At 51.0% G+C, this 24,634-nt stretch overlaps 1 protein-coding gene across 1 annotated transcript; it reads right to left on the bottom strand.

The window, feature by feature from the left end:
• Positions 1 to 1,550: 1,550 nt before the first annotated feature.
• LOC144946541 (protein Wnt-8b-like) lies at positions 1,551 to 23,901 on the bottom strand. Its single transcript, XM_078875525.1, has 6 exons — positions 23,508 to 23,901; positions 19,614 to 19,647; positions 16,596 to 16,773; positions 12,423 to 12,551; positions 9,900 to 10,045; positions 1,551 to 3,790 (listed from the first exon to the last, which is right to left on the bottom strand). The coding sequence occupies exons 1-6, from the start codon at positions 23,597 to 23,599 to the stop codon at positions 3,050 to 3,052; spliced, it is 1,320 nt and encodes a 439-aa protein (XP_078731651.1). The 5' UTR covers positions 23,600 to 23,901; the 3' UTR covers positions 1,551 to 3,049.
• Between the last annotated feature and the right edge of the window lie 733 nt (positions 23,902 to 24,634).

Here is a 24,634-nt window from a genome sequence, read left to right as displayed (position 1 = left end):
GGGCAATTCCGTACAATCTTGTGCATTTATTTTTCTTGATCAGGTTAGTCATCCAAATTCGGCATCCTGTATGTGTATCACTGTGACTCCTATTAAACCAAGTGACTCCATATTAATCTTTTATCAGTTAGCAGCTGGCACATGTTCGTTAGGGATAGGTTACCATGCACTGATTGGGTAATATATTCCTTGGCAATGACCTCCAACATAGAATGGGTTTTCACATTAAATACGACTGCTCAAGTCCAGGTAATACCCGACTTGTTCTAAGGCGGCGTTCTTCATTGCAAGGCCCGCGGGCCACTGGCGGCCCCTGGTGGCCTTCATTGCGGCCCCCGACACACAGAATGACGACACCTCTTGCAGGCGGTGTGGCGGCTCTCACACTGACGATGTCTTATCGGCGAAAGTGGCCCCCTCCAAAAATGAGTGAAGGAATCCCCGGAGTCCTGGTCAACGTCGAGAGGTCATCAAAGTGGATGCTGTTGATCCCACCACACCACATCACCACGTCACCAGCGCTTCTACGGGATCGGCGCCTGCTCTGGTCGACCTCCGTAGTGGTCGGCCGCTGTTGTGGTCGATCCCCTGACTCCCTAGCTGCCATGCTTTCACTTGTCGCCAAAGCCGCTGCCGTCTGACTTGAGATCTTCCCATTGGTCCCTGACCACTGAGGGTCACTCCATTGCCTGTCTCGGTGATCTGTCGTCCTCCACCCTGCACACGTGCCCCACCCAGCACCACCACCTCTCCTGATTGCACCGTCCAAGTAATTGGAGTCATAGGGTACGTTTGTATTAAAGAAATCAGAGACAAGAGTTTTAAACTGCAAAAATATTGTACTTCAAAAAACATCACTGCAACAACCACAACTAGTAAACTATACAGTAGTGAATGAATAAAAACATATTTAAAGCTTTTGTACGGGAAAGACCTTACATGAGAATGAGGTTAAAAGGCTGTCGGTCCGGTCAGTAACCGTTCAATGTAAACTTATGGGACAGGAAAAGTACAGCATAAATTATTAAACCGACAATCTATGAATTGCTAACCACCACAGAATAATAATACTGGAGCAAATTGAAAAGTCACTCTTACACTCGCACATCAATCATATACGTTTGGTGTGAAAGGCACAAAGTTAATGGCTACACGTGAAACAAAAGCACTGAGACTTGCATGCGCTATTTAGAACCATCCTTCCTGTTGACCAATCGCTGGCTCGGTCCCCTTGGGACGTCTGCCACGTCAAGCGTTGACGTCGCAGCGTCTCAAAAGGACATGGGCGTCTCTTGTGTTGGCGACCCTGAACCAGCGATTTCAATTCCACACATCCGGAGCCAAAGGACAGTGTCAACGTTCGCTAACCACCGTGCTCATAGTGGTACGCGCCGATTCGCAAAGGGATCCTAAAGCCACAAGTTCGAATATATGCAGAGTGCTTCAAAAACATGTGAACACTTTTGAGAACTTGCGACAATAACGCAATAAATCTGCCTCCAGGCTCTGGAGACCACCTGGAGAAAATTCCAGGCTCGTGTTGACAACGATGGCGAACAAGTGGAGACTCTTGACTTTTTAAAGCGATTAACATACATTTGTTATCATGTTACAGTGTCTTATCCGTTGTTTTCCCATTAAAATCGATAGTCCCATATAATTTAGACTTAAAACTTACATATTCTTGGTTCTTTGGGTAAAGTCACAAAGATGGAAAACAAATCAAAATTAAATGCAAAAAACGTCACTGCAACAACCACAACTAGTACACTTTACAGTAGTGAATGAATCAAAAATGTTTAAAGCTTTCCTACGTTGTCTATCTACGTGACTTTACCGAAAGAACCACGAATATGAGTCCCATATAAGTTAACATTTTATTGAAGCACCCTGTTTATTTGCACTACCAGCTGTTGATTTGTCCAGGTAGTGCTTTCGTAAGAGTGCTTAACCTCAGAATTGGAGGGTTACAATTTGAAATTCTGGTTGGAGTTCAACCCGACCCATTTTCACCATGGGCTTGATGAAATGAGTTATCACTGTGGGATGCCATTGGTAGTTGTTGCATCTACAGACTAGCGCCTACCATGGGAATGTGGGTTTCTTTCACCAATGCCTCGTTGAGACAAGTTGTTTGAACACTTGCCAAGGCGAACAAAACATTTGACACGGCCCATGTTAAAGGTAGAGCAATAGCCATGAAGGTGGCAATTGACGAGGCACATGCGGAGTTTGCCTGGTGGCTGTTTTCCCAGCCAATTCCGTGCCCGTAATTAAAATGCCAATATCACATTTTCACTGAGTGTCAAATGCCCGTTGGCGATTTTGGCCCTGTTCCGACTGATGGATGTCGGGTCCTGTTTTTCTTATAAGACAATTTCAATAAAAAACATGTTTTAACTCAAAAGTTGGACGATGATGCTGCTTGCCCACGCGAAAATGTGTTATTTTCTTAGAATTTACAATTGGCTTCTCAAAAGGCAGCGATGCCTCTTTGTGAGTATTCACGAAGGCAGTTGTTTGAACACGCCGCACAAGTTAACAACAGCCCAGAGTTCAACTCCTGACATCAGTTCCTCACGACCAAATCTGGTATGGGGTTTTCAAGGTTGACTTGGCTTAAAATGAGTACTCGGTGCAGTGTGACCACCCTACTCGTTCATGTGTCATAATGGCAAGACTTTGAAAAATAATACAACTAAAGCAAAAACAAAGGCAACATTTAAAAACACACGATATCAACCACTGGTGGCTTCCTACAAAGTAACGCTCAGTTTGATTAACCTCGATTAGAACGATGAGCGTGGAGTCCACGGCGGAATGATAATGTGTCTACACGTTCCCAGCAACTCGCCCGAATTGAGCTGCTGGTGGGACTTGGCATTCAACAGTCATCCATCCGTGCTGTGGAGAATGTGTCCTCCCATCACGGATAAAGTGGAATCTCCACCACGGGCTCAAGGACCAACAAAACGTACATCGCTCCAGTGCTTGTTGTGAGTGGCATCATTGTAACTTCCTGACGTATCGGTTCATTGCCTGGCCTTTCTCATGAAGTCTTGTTTGCTACGGCCTGCGAGGCCGCGTTGGGCTTCCTGTTGCGACCCCTCTGCTGCTGCTGCTGCCGTGCGCGTAGCCTCTTCTTTCCGGGCGCCCTGCCCACAGCCTCGGGCCGCCCGCACCGGAACTTGCTGTGCACGCTGGTGCACTGCTGGCACGACACGCGGCAGCACCACGTGAAGGAGCAGTTGCAGGGGCTGGTGACCCTGACGCGCCGCTCCAGCACGCGCAGCCCGCACGCCGTGCACAGCCGCTCGCAGCTGTCGTCTGCGCCGGCGCTGTCGGCGCCATCGGCGCCGCCGCTCCCGCGCCGGCACTCGCGTCCCAGCGTGCCCGGCGCGCCCAGCGATTCGTTGCGCCGGCAGTAGTCGGGGGAGTCCTCCAGGAAGGCCAGGCCGTCGGGCTCCAGCAGGCGCAGGGCATCCTGGGCGGCGGCGGCGACGGCGGCGGCGTGCGACGAGCGGTGCGACGCCACCGGGCCGGCTCGCGCTCCATTACCAACGCCGGCCTCGCGGGGGCCGGCGGCTCCGGCGGCTCCGTGCGTGGCGACGACGGCGCTGGCGCTGTTGGCGGCACGGAGGAGGTCGAGGCGCGCGGCGCGGCGGTAGCGCTCCTTGAGGTGGGCGCCGACGCGGCTCAGCTCGGAGAGCTGCTGCCAGCACGTCTGCAGGGTGCAGCTGCCCGACACGCCGTGGCACTTGCACACGTGGCCCATGGTGGCCCGCACGGCCTGTGTGTGCGCACGCACGCACGCACAATTCTCGTCAAGGAGCATAAAAGCATCACATTGCATTTCCTGTTATTAGTTTTCTGACGTCCTTGAGCTATTTCAAGAACTTTCTACGAACAACCAAATCACTTTAGTATTCGGGAAGTGCTTTTTGAAATCAACAAGTACAATCATTGTTAAAAACAAGAAGGGTACAGCTCAGCAAGGTACAATCACCCTTTAGTGAGTTTTTAACAATGGGTTCCCACCCCCACCGCGTGACCGTTTGTTTATCTCTGGTGGGATCCTGGCATTCAAACCCTGGCCCTCAGCTGTGCCAGCCGGGCACCCTGTCGGGAGTGTGGCGTTCCCTCCACCCCACCCCCTGTGATGTTTCCTCCGTTGGCCTCCTGATGGGGCGGGGATATCATAGCTCATCCCGTGGTGTCGTGGGGGTCAGGCCAGGGTGAGCGACGGTGGCCTTTTACCTGCCCATCAAACCGTGCCACTGTTTCCTCACCGCTTAGCCTCTTCTGCCAGTCCATCTGGCCAGGGGTGGCAGGGTGGGGGGTCTCACAGAGTGCAGACACCAGATGTGACTCCTGCGTGTGTGTGTGTTATTAAAGTATACAAACTTAAACTTATTTTATTTTATCAGGTAAGGCCAACTGAGCTATGTAGCTCTTTTTTAGAAGCGACCTGGCCGTAAATGATATCCCAACGAAGAGCCTTTTGGTGCGGAAGTGTATAGCAGCCAAAGACTCCAAACGCACGTTCTAAATGTGGAAGAAAACACTGGAGGACCCGGAGAAATATCCACGTGACCACGGGGAGAGAGAGAGGGAGAGACACGCAAACTCCAAATATACAGCAGGCGTCAGGGTTGGCATCAATCAAACCCACGACCCCCTGTATACCAGGCGAGGTAGTTAACGTCTCACCACCATTATCGGTTTATCCACTGCTGGATGAAATCCTCCCTAAGCCGTCGCCATGCTGACGGTCTCCCGATGTCACGCGGCGTGTGTATTACTTATGTCGTGGTTAGCACAGATTTAGATTCCTAGCCACCTGCGACGAGCGATATCACAAGAGGTCGTGGGCCTCCCCTAGATCGACTCGGCCTTAAATGAGTACTTGGTGGGGTGTGTCAACAACTGCACTGAGACCACACAGGCGGACGGGCAAGATGCTGGCCACATCACCCTGTTGCTTGCTGATCTGGCCTTACTTGGTGCGCACTAACAGCCCTTATTCTATAAGTCTATAAAACTTACAATGGGACATTTTATTTTCAATCTTTTCAGCAATGTTAACGCCAGAATCCATTATTGGAGACCAGGGCTCATAGAGGCAGATCAAAGTAGCTATGAAATTAAAAAAAGTGATTGTTATTACTTGAGGCTTATAGACACAGACACACGAAGGCACCGATCGAACACAATATATGGATTAACGTCAAGAAGCAAAGGTCAGAGAGACAGATGAGCGACCAACGGCATTTGTGAAGTCCATCATTCCAGTCCAGTCTTGCAAATGAGACCGTACAATCTGCCGATTTCTCACCTGGTCTCAACAAAATTAACTTGAAACTTGAATGCCCGAGGTTGACAAGGCAGAATTAAGATGAAGTTAAAATACAGTGCGCCACGGTGGCTAGGAGATGTTAACTACCTCGCCTGGTACACAGGAGGTGGTGGGCAGAGGTGTGGACTCGAGTCATGTGACTTGGACTCGAGTCAGACTCGAGTCATGAATTTGATGACTTGCGACTCGACTTGGACTTGCATAACAATGACTTTGTCCCACCTATGAGATGTGGACTCGAGTCATGTGACTTGGACTCGAGTCAGACTCGAGTCATGAATTTGATGACTTGCGACTCGACTTGGACTTGCATAACAATGACTTTGTCCCACCTCTGGTGGTGGGTATATTTGGAGTTTGCGTGTTCTCCCCATAGTGGCGTGGATTTTTCTCCGGGTCCTCCGGTTTTCCCTTCCACATTTAGAAACACGCGTTTAGAGTATTTGGCTGCTATAAATCTCAACGTGATAAGCCGCTTCGTTGAGCTATCATTTGTGGGCAGGTCGCTTCTGAATAAAGAGCTACATAGCTCAGTGGGCCTTACCTGGTAGAATAAAATAAATGGTTAAAGAGTAACGATTTAAATCGAATCGTTAAAGAGTAGTTATATGCGATTGAAGTGTTGATGCCAGACTTGGACTGGATTCTGAAAGAAACCGACGCCCTCCCAGTTTGACACAGATCTTCCCCCCGGCCCAGAGTTCATTCCAAGCGACGGCTTTAGTCAGCGGCCTGCGGAGAGAGTGACTTCTTGAACTCCCGGCCGCAGCGGAGTCTGCGCTCCAAGCCTCCGTTTGTTTACATTAAAACCCACGTGCAGTTTTGTTTGTTTCCAATTAAAAACAAAAACATTCTCGAAAATAACTTTTTACGCCTAGACCCCCCAACCCCCCCAAACCCCCTCCCCCACCCTCCAAATGCGACTACAGCTGCAACTCAGCAGGGTACAAATTGAATCTTAGCTCCTAATTAAAAATGTTTTTTTTTATTTTCCGTCCTGTTGGAAAGACTTCCCATTGAGACCCAAACATCCCCCCCACCCAGAGTTTGCGTGAATAGTGGTGAGAGGGTTGATGCAGAGGTGAGGATGTGTGGCTGAAGCGAGTGTGAGTAGCAGGTGTGCATGTCTTTGTGTGTCTGTGTGCGTGTGGGGAGCGGTGGTGTAGCGGTTAGCGCGCCGCGCTACGAACCCGGCTCGATTCCCGCTCACGGCCAACACCAGGGACGATTATTTGAACCGGTCCTGGGCCATTTCCTAGGTCGACTCAGCCTCAAATGAGTACCCGGTGCAGTGTGTAAACATCACCACTGGGGAGACAAAGGTGGCCGGGCGTGGTGTTGGCCGCTCACTCCCTCGTGTGCCGTGCCGGCCTTCATAGGTGCTCGCCAACAGCACTTGCCCCGACAATCTGCTACAGGCTATACGGGGGATCTTTGCTTGTGTCCTTGTTGGGCTTCTATCGCGCCATACGTAGCCAACCGCGTATGTGGGATTTGGGCCTGAAACATAATGAACGTAGAGTGTTGTGGGATGCTGTGACCATGAATAAAGCCATGTAAAATGAAAGTACAGTCGTCCCTCGGTTAACAGTGACATTGGTTAGCGGTTATTCGGTTAACGCTTCGCCTCCCGCACGACCCCATGGTTTCGACGAACGTTCAAATTCGGAGGCAACGTGTTCACGTGATGCACGCGGGCGCCGATTTGGACCAATCCGAGCGCTCGTAAATGGGGCTGAGCCATGGCCTAAGCCAATCGGCGACGCCCATTTATGAGCGTTGAGACCTCTACTGCCTTTGTTAACGCTGGCTTAACTTGTAGCAGGCTTTCACAACCAATATTATGCATAATAGTGCAGTGTTTTGGGTTAGATCGCGTAAATATAAATGTGTTGTAAAACCCACCACCACCCGACACAGCCAACCAGTCAGGATTGTCACGTAAACAGAACGCGCCAATTTGTTACGAGTTCAGCACAGTGGTGTGTTGTGTAGTAGTGTATAGTGTAGTGTAGTAGTGTATAGTGTAGTAGTGTATAGTGTAGTAGTGTATAGTGTAGTAGTGTATAGTGTAGTAGTGTATAGTGTAGTAGTGTATAGTGTAGTAGTGTATAGTGTAGTGTAGTAGTGTATAGTGTAGTAGTGTATAGTGTAGTAGTGTATAGTGTAGTGTAGTAGTGTATAGTGTAGTAGTGTATAGTGTAGTGTAGTAGTGTATAGTGTAGTAGTGTATAGTGTAGTGTAGTAGTGTATAGTGTAGTAGTGTATAGTGTAGTGTAGTAGTGTATAGTGTAGTAGTGTATAGTGTAGTAGTGTATAGTGTAGTAGTGTATAGTGTAGTAGTGTATAGTGTAGTAGTGTATAGTGTAGTAGTGTATAGTGTAGTAGTGTATAGTGTAGTGTATAGTGTAGTGTAGTAGTGTATAGTGTAGTGTATAGTGTAGTGTAGTAGTGTATAGTGTAGTAGTGTATAGTGTAGTGTAGTAGTGTATAGTGTAGTAGTGTATAGTGTAGTGTAGTAGTGTATAGTGTAGTAGTGTATAGTGTAGTGTAGTAGTGTATAGTGTAGTAGTGTATAGTGTAGTGTAGTAGTGTATAGTGTAGTAGTGTATAGTGTAGTGTAGTAGTGTATAGTGTAGTAGTGTATAGTGTAGTAGTGTATAGTGTAGTAGTGTATAGTGTAGTAGTGTATAGTGTAGTGTAGTAGTGTAGTAGTGTATAGTGTAGTAGTGTATAGTGTAGTGTAGTAGTGTATAGTGTAGTAGTGTATAGTGTAGTGTAGTAGTGTATAGTGTAGTAGTGTATAGTGTAGTGTAGTAGTGTATAGTGTAGTAGTGTATAGTGTAGTGTAGTAGTGTATAGTGTAGTAGTGTATAGTGTAGTGTATAGTATAGTAGTGTATAGTGTAGTAGTGTATAGTGTAGTGTAGTAGTGTATAGTGTAGTAGTGTATAGTGTAGTAGTGTATCGTGTAGTAGTGTACAGTGTAGTGTAGTAGTGTATAGTGTAGTAGTGTATAGTGTAGTAGTGTATAGTGTAGTAGTGTATAGTGTAATAGTGTATAGTGTAGTAGTGTATAGTGTAGTGTAGTAGTGTAGTAGTGTATAGTGTAGTAGTGTATAGTGTAGTGTAGTAGTGTATAGTGTAGTAGTGTTTAGTGTAGTGTAGTAGTGTAGTAGTGTATAGTGTAGTGTAGTAGTCTATAGTGTAGTAGTGTATAGTGTAGAGTGTAGTAGTGGATAGTGTAATAGTGTATAGTGTAGTAGTGTATAGTGTAGTGTAGTAGTGTATAGTGTAGTAGTGTATAGTGTAGTAGTGTATAGTGTAGTGTAGTAGTGTATAGTGTAGTAGTGTATAGTGTAGTGTAGTAGTGTATAGTGTAATAGTGCATAGTGTAGTAGTGTACAGTGTAGTGTAGTAGTGTATAGTGTAGTGTAGTAGTGTATAGTGTAGTAGTGTATAGTGTAGTAGTGTATAGTGTAATAGTGTATAGTGTAGTAGTGTATAGTGTAGTAGTGTATAGTGTAGTGTAGTAGTGTATAGTGTAGTAGTGTATAGTGTAGTGTAGTAGTGTATAGTGTAGTAGTGTATAGTGTAGTAGTGTACAGTGTAGTGTAGTAGTGTATAGTGTAGTAGTGTATAGTGTAGTGTAGTAGTGTATAGTGTAATAGTGTATAGTGTAGTAGTGTATAGTAGTGTATAGTGTAGTAGTGTACAGTGTAGTATAGTAGTGTATAGTGTAGTAGTGTATAGTGTAGTGTAGTAGTGTATAGTTTAGTAGTGTATAGTGTAGTAGTGTATAGTAGTGTATAGTGTAGTAGTGTATAGTGTAGTAGTGTATAGTGTAGTGTAGTAGTGTATAGTGTAGTAGTGTATAGTGTAGTGTAGTAGTGTATAGTGTAGTAGTGTATAGTGTAGTGTAGTAGTGTATAGTGTAGTAGTGTACAGTGTAGTGTAGTAGTGTATAGTGTAATAATGTATAGTGTAGTAGTGTATAGTGTAGTGTAGTAGTGTATTGTGTAGTAGTGTATAGTGTAGTAGTGTATAGTGTAGTGTAGTAGTGTATAGTGTAGTAGTGTATAGTGTAGTAGTGTATAGTGTAGTGTAGTAGTGTATAGTGTAATAGTATATAGTGTAGTAGTGTATAGTGTAGTAGTGTATAGTGTAGTGTAGTAGTGTATAGTGTAGTAGTGAATTTCTTTTGCACCGTATGTAGCCAGAGATGCGGAGGAAGGACAACAAACTAAACACACAAAGCAGTTCTAACGAAGTGAGTTGTCAATCTCGACGATGATTTAAAAGTGCGTAGCTCCAGCGGCCTCCTAGTATCGGAAGGAGAGAGCGTTCCAGACGGCCGCAGAAGCGCATCCGAAAGCGCCGTGCGATGTTCGACGGACATAGCCAAAAGCCGCCGCTGCCGCGAGGATGACCGCGGTTTGGCGCGAACAGGGGCGAGCGTGTTGAGGCAGCGGCAAGGCTGCGGCGAGCGGGCAAGCGGGAGTCTCGCCCGCCACGACGGACAGTCGGTCGTGGCGGAGTCTCACCGCGTGGCCGGCCTCGAAGTTGTGCCGGTTGACGGCCGCGCGGGGGTCGAGCTCCGCTGCCTCGACGGAGTCGGCGAGCTGCTGGGCGACGCGCTGCCCGTACAGCACGTTGTCGCTGCAGCCGCCCCACACCCAGCCCTCGCCTCCTGGGGCACGGCAGGAGCACGCGTGCGTCAGCACCGCTTCACCGCACTCACCACACTCACCACACCACACTCACCACACTCACCACCCTAACTACACTCACCGCCCTCACCACACTCACCACCCTCGCCGCACTCACCACACCACACTCACCTTCCTCACCACACTCACCACACTCACTGCCCTCACCACACTCACCACACTCACCGCACTCACCACACTCACCGCCCTCACCGCTCTCACCACACTCACCACACTCACCACACTCACCACACTCACCGCCCTCACCACACTCACCGCCCTCACCGCTCTCACCACACTCACCACACTCACCGCACTCACCACACTCACCGCCCTCACCGCTCTCACCACACTCACCACACTCACCACACTCACCGCCCTCACCACACTCACTGCCCTCACTGCTCTCACCACACTCACCACACTCACCACACTCACCGCACTCACCACACTCACCGCCCTCACCACACTCACCGCCCTCACCACACTCACCACACTCACCGCCCTCACCACACTCACCGCACTCACCACACTCACCACATTCAAGTCCCTCACTGCATTCACCGCCCTCACCACACTCACCACACTCACCCGACTCACCGCCCTCACCGCACTCACCGCCCTCACCGCACTCACCGCACTCACCGCACTCACTGCACTCACCACACTCACCACCCTTACCACACTCACCACCCTCACCGCTCTCACCACACTCACCACACTCACCACACTCACCACACTCACCGCCCTCACCACACTCACCGCCTTCACCACACTCACCACACTCACCGTCCTCACCGCACTCACCACCCTCACCACACTCACCGCACTCACCGCACTCACCACACTCAAGTCCCTCACTGAATTCACCGCCCTCACCACACTCACCCCACCCACCGCCCTCACCGCCCTCACCACACCCACCACACTCACCCCACTCACCGCCCTCACCGCCCTCACCGCCCTCACCGCACTCACCGCACTCACTGCCCTCACCACACTCACCACACTCACCGCACTCACCAAACTCACCGCCCTCACCGCCCTCACCACACTCACCGCCCTCACCACACTCACCACACTCACCACACTCACCGCACTCACCACACTCACCACACTCACTCGCTCACCACACTCACCGCCCTCACCACACTCACCGCCCTCACCGCACTGGCCACACTCACCACACTCACCGCACTCACCACACTCACCGCCCTCACCACACTCACCGCCCTCACCGCCCTCACCACACTCACCGCACTCACCGCACTCACCGCCCTCACCACACTCACCACACTCACCTCGCTCACCACACTCACCGCCCTAACCACACTCACCACACTCACCGCCCTCCCGCACTCACCACACTCACCACACTCACCGCCCTCACCACCCTCACCGCCCTCACCGCCCTCACCACGCTCACCGCCCTCACCACCCTCACCGCCCTCACCACACTCACCGCTCTCACCACACCACACTCACCACACTCACCGCTCTCACCACACTCACCACACTCACCACACTCACCACACTCACCGCTCTCACCACACTCACCGCCCTCACCACCCTCACCGCCCTCACCGCCCTCACCACGCTCACCGCCCTCACCACCCTCACCGCCCTCACCACACTCACCACTCTCACCACACTCACCACACTCACCGCTCTCACCACACTCACCACACTCACCACACTCACCGCTCTCACCACACTCACCGCCCTCACCACCCTCACCGCCCTCACCGCCCTCACCACGCTCACCGCCCTCACCACCCTCACCGCCCTCACTACACTCACCGCTCTCACCACACTCACCACACTCACCGCTCTCACCACACTCACCGCCCTCACCGCGCTCACCGCCCTCACCACGCTCACCGCCCTCACCACACTCACCGCACTCACCACACTCACCGCCCTCACCACACTCACCGCCCTCACCACACTCACCCCACTCACCACACTCACCGCTCTCACCACACTCACCGCCCTCACCGCGCTCACCACCCTCACCGCGCTCACCGCCCTCACCACACTCACCGCCCTCACCACACTCACCGCCCTCACCACACTCACCGCCCTCACCACACTCACCGCCCTCACCACGCTCACCGCCCTCACCACGCTCACCGCCCTCACCACACTCACCGCCCTCACCACACTCACCGCCCTCACCACACTCACCACACTCACCGCCCACACCATGCTCACCGCCCTCACCACACTCACCGCCCTCACCACACTCACCGCCCTCACCACACTCACCGCCCTCACCATGCTCACCGCCCTCACCACACTCACCACACTCACCGCTCTCACCGCCCTCACCGCCTTCACCACACTCACCGCCCTCACCGCGCTCGCCGTTCTTGCTGTCGTCACAGCCGCACTCGCTGGCGAAGTCGCCGGCGCTGCAGTTGCGCGCGAGCGTGTGCACCACCCCCGCCGCGCTCACGGCGTGGACGAACGCGGCCTCGCGGGTCGCTGCACGCACACACGAGGCACAGGGGCAAAGGTCACCCGTGTAGCCTTCAACAAGACTTGGGGCAAGGGCTCTTCGCTAGCCAGGGCCGGCCACGTCACGCGCGGCCGCCTTTGCATCCCCGGTGATGTTTACGCACCGTACTCATTCAAGGCTGGGTCCACCTAGGAGAGATTCCCAGGACCGGGTTCAACTATTCACCACTGCCATTGGTCGTGAGGGTGAATCGACCTCGGGTCGCGCAGGGCACTAACTGCTGCACTACCGGTCCCCGCTGCATGTAAAGACAAATTCACACTCACTCGGTGGACCAGGTTGAGTCTCATTTGCAAGAGAGTGACCGAGGTTGACCAAATAAAAAACGAAACTTAAACAAATATAATTTACAGCAAAGCGAATAGAAATCAGGGCAAAAGCAACCGTGTCACGCGAGAAATGAAAAATAACGCACACACGAAATCAGTCAAGTAGTAAGCCTCTCCCCTGAGAGCAGATCATATTTAGACCAATGACAATTGAGCTACAAAAACATTAAATAGAGGTCGATCATTATGGTAACATGTAAAGAGACCAGGAGGAGACGTGTCAAACACAAGGACATACGTGAAACGTGTCCAATGTGATTAACAACACGTGTACGGACACGTCTATTCACACACGCGTGCTAATTCGCATGTGGTCATTCACACGCAAACACAATCTTCATTCACAAAAAAAACGAAATTCCTCCGCGTGTAGCCTTAACAGGCTGTTGGGGCAAGTGCAGTTAGCGAGCACCTATGAAGCCCGACACGATGCAGGATGGGGTGGGCGGCCAGCACCACGCCCAGCCGCCTTTGTCTCCCCAATGCTGATGTTTACACTCCACACCAGGTACTCATTGAAGGCTGAGTCAACCTAGTGGAGGCCCAGTACCAGTTCAGGTATTCGTCACTGACGTCGGGCATTAGCAGAAGTCATACGCGGGTCGCTGGGTTCGTAGCGCAGCGAGCGACACCACTCCGCAACCATGCCCCTCTGTTCATTCACATAACACGCAACACGCGGACAGACTGTAGGGGCAAGTGCTGTTAGCGAGCACCTATGAAGGCCGGCACGGCACACGAGGGATGGGTGGCCAGCACCACGCCCATGCCGCCTTTGTCTCCCCAGTGGCGATGTATACACACCGCACCAAGTACCCATTTGTGGCTGAGTCGACCTAGGAGAGGCCCAGGACCGGTTCAGATAATCGTCACAGTTGTTGGCCGTGAGCAGGAATCTAACTCTGGTCGCCAGGTTCGTAGCGCAGCGCGCTAACCGCTACACCACCGCTCCCCACCATACACACAACACACTCATTCACACACTCGCATGTGTGAATCCACGCACGCAGACACACGCGTTCATTCACACGATGACGCCCGCGGGAAGTCCACTCGGCCTCCAACACGTCTCTGTGCTACATCAACGTTGCGTGCCCCAGGCCACGAGACTTTCATTTTCCCACCAATCTGAGCCGTCAGGAGCCATCTCCCAGCTTACGTTGAGCTATCGGGCAGCGCTCGTCTGTGCTGGTGGCCCTGGGGGAGTTGCTGGAAATTCCACATTCCTATGACGGACACCTGTTTCTTCACAGAACGACCACGTTGTAGTAAACAAAAGTAAAAGAAAAACTGTCTCATTTTGTGTTGAACTGGGACCCCAAAAGCAAAAATACAGGGTCCATGCCATGTAGGATAGGAGGTTCACCAGCATTGATTAAAGCAAGCCTGACTCTGCTGATGGTGCAGAGTCTTGCTTGTCTTGAATCAATGCTGCTGATATTACGCACTCCCAGAAGGCCGTGCGGCTGATGGATTGTGTAATTCTTTACATTTTTACGTGGAGATGGACAATGTGGAGACATTGTCTCTTTATTCATCATCTTAAATAATACATATTGGTGTGTTTATTCAGTTACTCGATGTAAGTACCCGTTTAATCCTTCAGCCAATGAGATTGTCAGATTAATATTTCCTAGGAGTGGCGGGTGACTCAGAGAATTCATAACAGCCATTAGTGATGAGGATGTAGGTGTGTGTACGAATGAGTGATTGAGTGTGTGCGTGATTAAATGAGCAAGTGTGTTTATGAGTGTATATGTGTGTAATGTGTGTGATGAGTGGATGAGTGTATAGTATGTTTGCATGCTACTGGGTAGTCGGAGGCAGTCATACTCCAGCAACATGCGGAGGGCAGAGGAGCGACGCTCACAACAAACAGCGGAGCGCCGGGCGAATATTCAGCAAGTTGGCACAGTAGGGGATACGGCTGGTGCATCGACCGGTCATCTCAGTCAGCCAACCCATAGCACCTGGGTCTGTCCCGAGACCAGTGGCGGCTCCTGCAAAATCTCTCAGGGGGGGCAAATGTCTGGATGATTGATAAGGATAAGGTCCACCCATGCAAAGGATAAATTAACAGCTTAAGCATGTAAAGGCAACTTCACTTCTTTAATATTAATGAAAAATAAAGTGACTCTTACAATACATCTTGTTTGTTTCTATACTCACTATTAATACAATACACTCAAGTTTCTTTTATTAAAGATTCCACTAGGTGGCGACAAATTATATTGTTGGATGAAACGTGCTTACGTATGATGACGTAAGCACGTATGATGACGTAAGCACGTTAGTGCGAGCCCTCCCGGAAGCCATAGAGAATGCATTGCAGCGCCCCCGTTCGAAAAAAAACATCTTTGAATGTAAGTCTATGGGACCACTTGGGGCGATTCTCAGCTGGAGGGAAATCGCCCAAAAAGAGGCGGTACTCCACAGAACGTAGCATGACGCTGATTGGACTATATCCAGAGGCACAGTGACGGCTAGCGTGACTCTGTGGTTGAATGACATTGGTGATGCGTCGCCCAATCGCCCTAATGAAGAAACCGCCCCTACCCGAGACCCTCCTTTCAGCGAGCTTTCGACACGTCACGTAGCCTCAAAGTGCACGTGGCCTGGCACAGGCGCGGTGGTGACGTCACCGTCACTTAGTGGCGAATGGCGGCTGTGCTGTATTGGATGTTTACATGAGGAGCGATAGTGGCGCGGTTAGCCAACACAGGCGACGATTGTCTGAACCGGTCCTGGGACCTCGAGGTCCTCTCAGCCTCAACTGAGTACCTGGTGTGATGCGAAAACATCTCCACTGGGGAGACAAAGGCGGCCGGGCGTGGTTTCTGGCCACCCACCCTCTCGTATGATGTTCTGACCTTCATAGGTGCTCGCTAACAGCACTTGCCCCAACAGTCTGTTAAGGCTACACGGGGGATCTTTGTCTTTGCATCGGCAAGCGAGTGCGTGTGTGTACACGCGTGGGGAGTGGTCGTGTGGTGGCTTAGCGCACTGCCCTACGAACCCGGCGAACCGACTTCGATTCCCGCTCACGGCCAACATGAGTGAAGAATATTACAACCTGTCCTGGGCCTCCCGTAGGTTGACTCAGCATTAAAAACGAGAGCTCGCTCCACTAAATGTTGGCACCGCCGTGTTCCGCCTCTTGGCATCTCCATCCGGCCATCTCTGTCCTCAATGACACCGACGAGTTTAAGTGCGATTGTAATTGTACAATAGAATTGTTTTTATTACGAGTTTTTTTTATATTCAAACCTGTAATTGTGGAATGTTTTGATGTTGGCTGCCAGCCGAGCCGCCTTTGAAAAAAAAAACGCTTTTTAACTCAATGAAGGCTTTACTTGGGAAATCAACTTCTGAAATATGTTCAATGAGAGTAACCTAGTGCGCAGTTGAGTGATCATCACCACTGGGGAGACAAAGGCGGCCGGGGGGCGTGGTGCTGGCCTCCCGCCCCCACCGTGCGCCGTGTTGGCCTTCATAGGTGCCACTCGCTGACAACACTCGCCCCCACTGCCTGTCCAAGGCCATAGGAGAGGGGTTGGTGGGTGGACAGGAGGGGAGTGGGTGGGTGGATAGGAGAGTGGCTGGTGGGTGTGTTCTGTGTACTCTGTGTGCTCTGTGTACTCTGTGTGCTCTGTGTGCTCTAGGTGCGTGAGAGTTCCGTACCGGCCCGCGTGGCCGCGTGCTGCACCGAGAGGCGGCCGCCTCCGTCTCCTCCTCCCCCTCCTCCTCCACCGCCGGCGGCGCGGCCGCAGTCCCAGCGCTCCCAGGCGAACTGCGCGGCGCACTCGTGCAGGCCGAGGCGCGCGCCCGCGGTCACGCTCTGCACCACGGAGGGCTGCACCTGGCGAGACGAAAGACAAAGATATCAAATCTCCCCCCCTCCCGCCGCCGCCGCCGCGTGTCGCCTGCAACAGCCTGCCGGGGCAAGTGCCGTCAGCGAGTTGCAGCGTCTCTGAAGGCCGGCACGGTGGCACACGGTGGGGGGGTGGGTGGCCAGCACCACGCGCGGGTACTCGATTTGAGGCTGAGTCGAACTAGGGGAGGCCCGGCACCGATTCAGATAATCGTCACTGGTGTTGGTCGTGAACCCGGGTTGCCAGGTTCGCATATCTGTCAACCCCTTATCAGTGCCTACCTGGACTTAAAGCTTTCGTGACTGCAGGAATTCATATTCTTTGGGTCTTTCGGTAAAGTCACGTAGATAGAAAAAATAATAACACTAAAATAATAAAAATGAAGTGAATAAAAAATATTTGATTCACTTTATCTTATTATATTTTTTTCTATCTACGTGACTTTACCAAAAGACCCAAAGAACACAGTGCCTACCTTATTACAGACCAATTCAGACCTGATTGGTCACCCCGTGCCCCTTATACATCTCAACGTTCATCCTACAAAGTCCCATCGCAAGAGAGAAACACAAACAGCTGTGCACCGTGTGGACCTGAAAACTCAATTTCCCCGTACAAGAATACGGGGAAAACCGCATGGGTTGACAGCGATGGGTTCCCAGTGCAGCACGCTAACCCCCACACTACCGCTCCCCAAATCACCGATTCCTTTCACCAACAGCCCGGCGTCTCTGAGCTCATCGGTTCATTTACCCTCCACCTCACCAGCGCGGCATCACCACCATAGCCCCCCCCCCATCCCCCGCCCGGGCCGCGTTACAGACAAGGGAATGATTATGTAGAGAAAGAAGGTCGTTTGTGAGAATTGCACAGCGAGAGATAAAACATCGTAATGATTCTGTTGCGATGGAATGTTGACGTCGTATACGAAGGATGTGAGTTATATTTCCGCCACTTGATGTTGTCTGCCTTTGCTGCAGGGTTTAAACAACGAGCTTTATTTGAGGTTTGGGTTTGGCTTAGGGGAGGCACACACTATTTGGCTCTTGATCAATGGGAGATTTAAAAAATAATAACCCCAAACATTCAGTTAGCGCCTGCCAAGGCATGCAGCGTGGAGCGGTGTCGTGATCAACCCAGGTGAACTGGCGCATACAATTCAGAATGTATCTTGACACTGGAGGAATCCGATGAGCTATGAAGATCTTTTTCACAGACGTCCAGTAATTCGTGTGATCTGTCCTCTTCCGAAAAAAAAGCCATCGCCTATACATTATGGAAATAGGCAACGTTTCAGGCATTGAGCCTTTCCACAGAATAGGTCAGAGAACGTAGAGAGTGGATCACAGTTGGAGTCCATGGGGCCTGATAAGAAATGTAATTATTTAAATGTTTCCTGATTCATGGTTTTGTTACTGTCGAATGTGTTGAGTAGTTTGTTTAATGACGATGATGCCCATGCACCACAGCCAACAGCAGCAACATCGCCAAATAACTTGTTGAATAGAAATTACTCATTATTTTATCAGCGTTATGTTTTCGTTTATGAGTTCACGCTAATTTACATTCGTTCTGAACGTTTCGTCTATTCAAGAGTGCTTTTGTCAGATAACGGCGCATATTATACACGTTACTGTACCTTTTTTTTTTGCGCGATATTAAAGGTGTACAAGCGATCAGGGAGGCACGGTGTCAGCCGCACAGTCCCAGGGTTACACGACTCTGGCTTGCCGCGTGGGCCACTTCTCCCCGCAGTGCAGGCCTCGGTCGGCAGGGGTGCAGTGCGGCTCTTTGCTTTTACTTCCATGGTAAACTGGACTTCCATGGTAAACTGAACTTCCATGGTAAACTGGACTTCCGTGGTGAACTGGACTCCCATTGAAGTCTAATTTACCATAGAAGTCCAGTTTACCATGGAAGTCTCTGGTAAATTAGACTTCATTGGGAGTCCAGTTCACCACGGAAGTCCAGTTTACCATGGGAGTCCAGTTTACCATGGGCAGGGGTTGGGCAGCCTGCGGCTCAGGAGCCGCGTGCGACTCATGACGGACTGCTGCTTCACGGCGTTATTCGTTCGGGACTCCCGAGTCGGATTCACGTCGCATTGCGGCTCTTGAAATATTTGAACAATTTTTTTTACCGAATTAAAAAAAAAGTTTCTTCTTGTTGTTGTTTTAGTTTTTCGACCATGCCCTTGGCTCTCGTTATCGACCCTAATCCGATGATCGAGGTTCCCAGTTCCTGTTGCAGGCGATGTTTGCATTGGTACTCGACCGTGATAGGCATTCGTCCAGCAGTGGAATTGATCGTACACACGTGGACGGCGATGATGGGATTCGTTGACGCGATGTGAGTTTGTGACCCAAATATGAGTGATAGTCTGTTGTTGAACAGGTCCACCGGAGTTGAGATGGAGTACACTTGCCAATACCATCTGGTAAGACAGCAGCGTATGTTTGATTCTACTTTTTGTGTTTAGTTTGTTGTCCTTCCCCCGCACGGTTGGCTACGTACGGCGCGAAAGAAGTTCAACAAACGTACGTTCTGCTGACGAGCCAGATTTTTGCTGATGAGTCCCCAAAAGGTCAAAACTGATGCATAGTTCTCTCGCTTAAACGCCACTTTGTATCGTTTGGTCTGGAAAGCCAATAAAGACGCGGAGTGATGGACCAACACAGCCCTTGTATCAACGTGGGGACACGTGGTGTACACGGTACATCACACCCTCTTCACCCACGTGGCATTGAGCGGCGTCACAAAACATACCACCACGCACAGCGAGACATCGTAATAGTAGGAGTGATGAAGTAATGGCGAGATCTCTTACCTTGGAGCCAGAAGTGAGTAGATTGTTTATGGGCCTGCAATAAAGAACAATGGGGGGGTGGGGCACGAAGCAGTGTTTATTATGGATGACGCATTGGCTGCCGCTGCTCCGCACGCGTGTGTGAACAAGCATCAGGGGCACTTCGTGTAAACATCTCCAAGCGGAGCGGCGACCGTCTGTCTGCGTTACTGCTGCCTGAGCGAGCCGGGCGGGACGGGCAGCAGCAGCAGCGGGCTGTCGAACAATCGCAGCGGGAAGCGGCCAAGGCGAATGTTGCGCACTCGTTATGAGTATCATCATCCCTCCCCTCCCCTCCTCTCCCACACAAATGTTACGCGGATCGTGCCCTCCACGGGATTGTCCAAGGCCATGTCGTGAGGCGATGTGCAGCGAGCGGTGCACACGGAGGAGGACTGCTCTAAGTCGCGGTGGATACGGGCAAAGCCAACACCACAGGTCACCCCGTTATCCAAAGAGGGGAGGGGGGCGCAAAACTAAAACAAATGATTTAGAATATTGATACTGGCGGAATCCGATTAGCTATGAAGCTCTTTTTCACAGAAAAAAAGTTCTTGCGGATAAACCCGCCGATTGTAGGATGAATTTAGCCATGCCGAAAAAACCCGCGACTATTAGAAAGTCAATTAACTGTGAACTGTGGGTAAAATCGCGGATAATAGGTGGGCGGCGGACAATGGCTCCCACGACTCCCACAGCTGCCCAGTGCCGGATTCTCCCAGTAGCACAAGTAGTAGCTACTGCATATATATATATGCAGTAGCTACTGCATATATATGTAGTAGCTACTGCATATATATGTAGTAGCTACTGCATATATATGTAGTAGCTACTACATATATATGCAGTAGCTACTACGGGGCCCGTAGCAGCAGTAGCTACGGGCCCCGCGCTTTCAAACTATCAATTCCGGTTCAGTGATTCTGCACTTGCTCTATTACTATAGTACTATACTACCTTCAACTTTTATGAACGACTGGGTGTTTAAGGTTAGCGATTTGTTGTATTATCGGGCTGTATAGAAAATGAAAAAAATACAATTACTTTACTATGCAAGTTACAAATGTGTGCTTTAATATTAGTTTTTTTAGGGACCCTTTATAACATTTGCTGCAGGCCCCGAACTAGCTTAATCTATCACTGCAGCTGCCGTAGATACTCGGAGTCGCGGGTAACATGGCCGTGGATACGAGGACTTCTCTCCCTCTATCCATTCGGATCGTTGGCAGCCGCAGCAGCAGCAACGCGTCCTCGTCGTGCAAGAGAACGGCCCGCGGAGGTGGATACTGCAGAGTGACCCCTGACATCGCTTCCTTCATCGCGACAGTCTCCTCCACGACACCTCGTGGGGGGGGGGCATCACTTTCGCACCCGCTCTGCATATGAGAGGAGCAATGCTCGTTCTGTGACAGAGCGTTGCCAGCTGTAACTCGGCCGTGAATGTGCGCGCTGTATAAGATTTGGGCACTGCTATACGATTACATCGTTGCATTTTCGCGATCGCTTTTAAATCGCTTACAAATGTCCATTACACACTCATGCCTGTCAACCCCCTATCAGTGCCGACCTTATTACAGACCAATTCAGACCTTATTGGTCCCCACGTGCTCCTTATACATCTCAACGTTCATCCTACAAAGTCTCATCACAAGGGGAGAAACACAAACAAATATAAAAATGTGTGCCCGTATTGAAACGGCTGTGTGCCGCATGGACGTGAAAACTCAATTTCCCTGTCCAAGACTACGGGGTAAACCGCGTGGATTGACAGCCACGTGCACTCATGTACACAGCGTGGTCCAGATGTCTTGGGACCCCCCCATTTAATCCTCTAAAATGTAATATTGTTTCATACAAGGTTTATTTAAAACAGACGTGAATATGCAAAAGAAAACAGTGTTAGAGGCCAACTGATTGGGGTTCACAAGACATCTGGACGACTCATGTACAATATAATGTGTGTGTATAATGTGTGTGTATAACGTGTGTGTATAACGTGTGTGTGTATAATTTACAACGTAATAAAATAAAATAGGACTTGGTAAATCCAATGCTATTTGAAGGCATCTCTCCCTCGCCGTTCAGTTACATAACGGCTCTGTTGCCATACTTCACCACGCTGGTCAGTGAGGGTTGATGGGGGCCGGTGGGTTCACGATAGGTTCCAGATATCACCAGCCACTGGTGTGGGTCCGAGCTCACAGCGCAACGCACTTTAACGACGATGCCACAGAGGTGTTCATCATAATACTGTACATTTACGCACAATACAAAGATCCCCCGTATAGTCCGCCTAGACTGTTGAGGCAAGTACTGGTTAAGCCTGTTAGCGAGCACCTATGAAGGCCGGCGCGGCACACGAGGGGGTGGGTGGCCAGAACCACCGCCCGGTGTTGGCCGTGAGCGGGAATCGAACCCGGGAACTCGGGAACTGGGGTCGCCAGGTTCGTAGCGCGATGCGCTAACCGCTACACCACCGTAATCACCACCACCAACACCATCATCATACACACATCGATACAGTCACACTCATCGTGATAGTAAGAGAGTACAACACACAGACGCAACGTGTATAATACCTGTAGGTACACGTGCATTGCACACGATGCTGCATTGTACAACGCCACCGTAGAGCCAAATGCGTTTATAAAACATCGTAGAACATCGCTCTTGGGGAAATTACAGAAAGCAAGATTACAGATGTAACTCTCTCCTCTCCAAGATGTGGAGCTATCCATTTCAAAATATTTACTGAGGCTTACTATGAATCCGTGGGCTATCTCTAAATGTATCACCCTCTGACTACTGGTCTAAGACGACACGCCACCATGCCTCGCGTCCTCCACTTTGTGAATCCACTGCTCGATGAAGGCTCCCCACGCCATGTCGGTCACGTGGGGGGTTGTTTGACCATACTTCTCCTCCCTGGTCAGTCCGGGGTGGGTATGGCCACAACTCAGCAATCGGGTCAGAATCTCGCGCTTGCGTGGCCTGGAATGTAACTCGGGTTTCCCTGGCGGCAGCGTCACACGCGCGCAGTGCCCTAACCATTGCGCCACTACTCCACTCACACGTAAACACATTAAAAGGTAGAAACATTTTCCACTTTTTTTCAAAATTGATTTACTTCTATCGTCACCACCACCTCCATCATCATCCCCATTACTACCATCGTCATCATCACCACCATCATCACCATCATTTCAAGTTTCATGTATTAGGTATAGCCCTGTGAGCCATGCGGCTCTTGAGTCGGGTGCAACCGCAACAAACAAAATATGAACACAGAACATCTTAAAGCGACGACGCGCAACAGAAACACAGTGGATAAACCAGCACCATCGCCTCCACCATCACCATGCCCACGACCATCATCATCACCACCACTGTCATCATCGCCACCACAATTATCACCAGCATCACTTCCACCAAATATCGCCACCACCACCACAGGCACCACCACCACTTTTAACATCTCCATCATCGTCACCTCTACCACCGCCACCATCGCCACCGCCATTTCAACATCACCACCAAAGACAAACTTGGGGCAAGTGCTGTTAGCGAGCACCTATGAAGGCGGGCACGGCACACGAGGGGTGGGTGGCCAGCAAACGCCCGACCGCCATTGTCTCCCCCGTGGCGATGTTCACACGCGGCGCCAGGCACTCATTTGAGGCTGAGTCGATCGAGGGGACCGATTCACATCATCGTCGCTGGTGTTGGCCGTAAGCGGGATTCGAACTCGGCTCGCCGGGTGCGTAGCGCAGCGCGCTATAGCCAACTACACTACCGCTCCCCAAACCAACCATCCGTACCACCATCATCATCGTCGTCGTCATCATCACGACGCGACCAGTTGAAGGTTCCACTTACCAGGCAGGAGCTCCACACGCCCAGGTCAGCACCGCCAGCGAGCAAACCCTCACCACCTTGGCCAGCGTGACGGACATCACGGCATGACTCATGCTCGCTTGATCGATATTATTGAGATTATCCCCCTTCGAGCGATATCCAAGAGCCTGCACCAAGACGCACAGCGCCAACTGTATGTCCGAGAGAGGCCGTGCTATGAGAGACGAGAGTAGAGAGTGAGAGACAGGGCAGGCAGGAGCAGCCTTGGCTGGATGTTCTCACGACGGCACGGGGGGAATGCGCAGGCCGATGGAGCCACCTCTGGTGACAGATCATCAATGGGGGTCCATGGCGCGGTGCCCTGCCAGACGAGTGGCGACGTGGGTCTCCACGGGAGGTCTCCTGGCCACGCCCGCCCGCCCGTCCTGACACCAAAAGGGGCACCCGTGCCCCAGACCCATCCATCCCTGTGGGCAGTCGTCATCTCGACGGAGACCTCCGCGATAACTTCGTGGCTTAGCCTCGTCGACGGAGCTCCGTGCGCAGCTGCCCAGGGATCCGCAGGCGCTCTTCAAACTCCCGATTCCCAAACCACGTTCCCGTCGTGATCGTCACCTCGATCATCAGCGGCGGCGGCCGTGGTCAATCCACCGCTGGATTAAAGACTTCCACAAGCCGCCACCCGCATTTGCAATGCACACTGGCACTGTCGTTTGAGGTCGGGGAGAGAGAAGGGAGGGCAAGGGACTGGTTCAGACATCACTCACCACTGGTGGCAGCCGTGGCCTGGAATTGGACCCCTGATTACCCGTGCCAATGCTCACCCCCTTCTCTATGTTTGGTTAAACGCTCCATGTCTTTATCATTTACTTTTAGGAGTGGCCGATGAAAACAAATGATTTGTATTAACCGAGCTGCGTAGGCGTCACCGTGCTTCACAAAAGGCAACGAGCGGCCAGTACCGCCGCCAGTGCCACGTGCTCGCTGCCAGCGCTTCGCACCGCGCTGCGAGGCTGGCAACCTCAGTTCGAGTCCTTCCCGGCCACGGCTATCATCAGTGGCGAGTGACAACTGAAGCGACACTGTCCGTCTCTCCACCCCCTTCCCCACTGCTCTCCAACTCTCACTACAAATGAAAAAAAACATTC

The sequence above is a fragment of the Lampetra fluviatilis genome, chromosome 41, assembly GCF_964198595.1.
Source record: "Lampetra fluviatilis chromosome 41, kcLamFluv1.1, whole genome shotgun sequence".
In the NCBI taxonomy this organism is placed as follows: domain Eukaryota; kingdom Metazoa; phylum Chordata; class Hyperoartia; order Petromyzontiformes; family Petromyzontidae; genus Lampetra; species Lampetra fluviatilis.
This window is presented reverse-complemented; position numbering and strand designations above follow the sequence as displayed.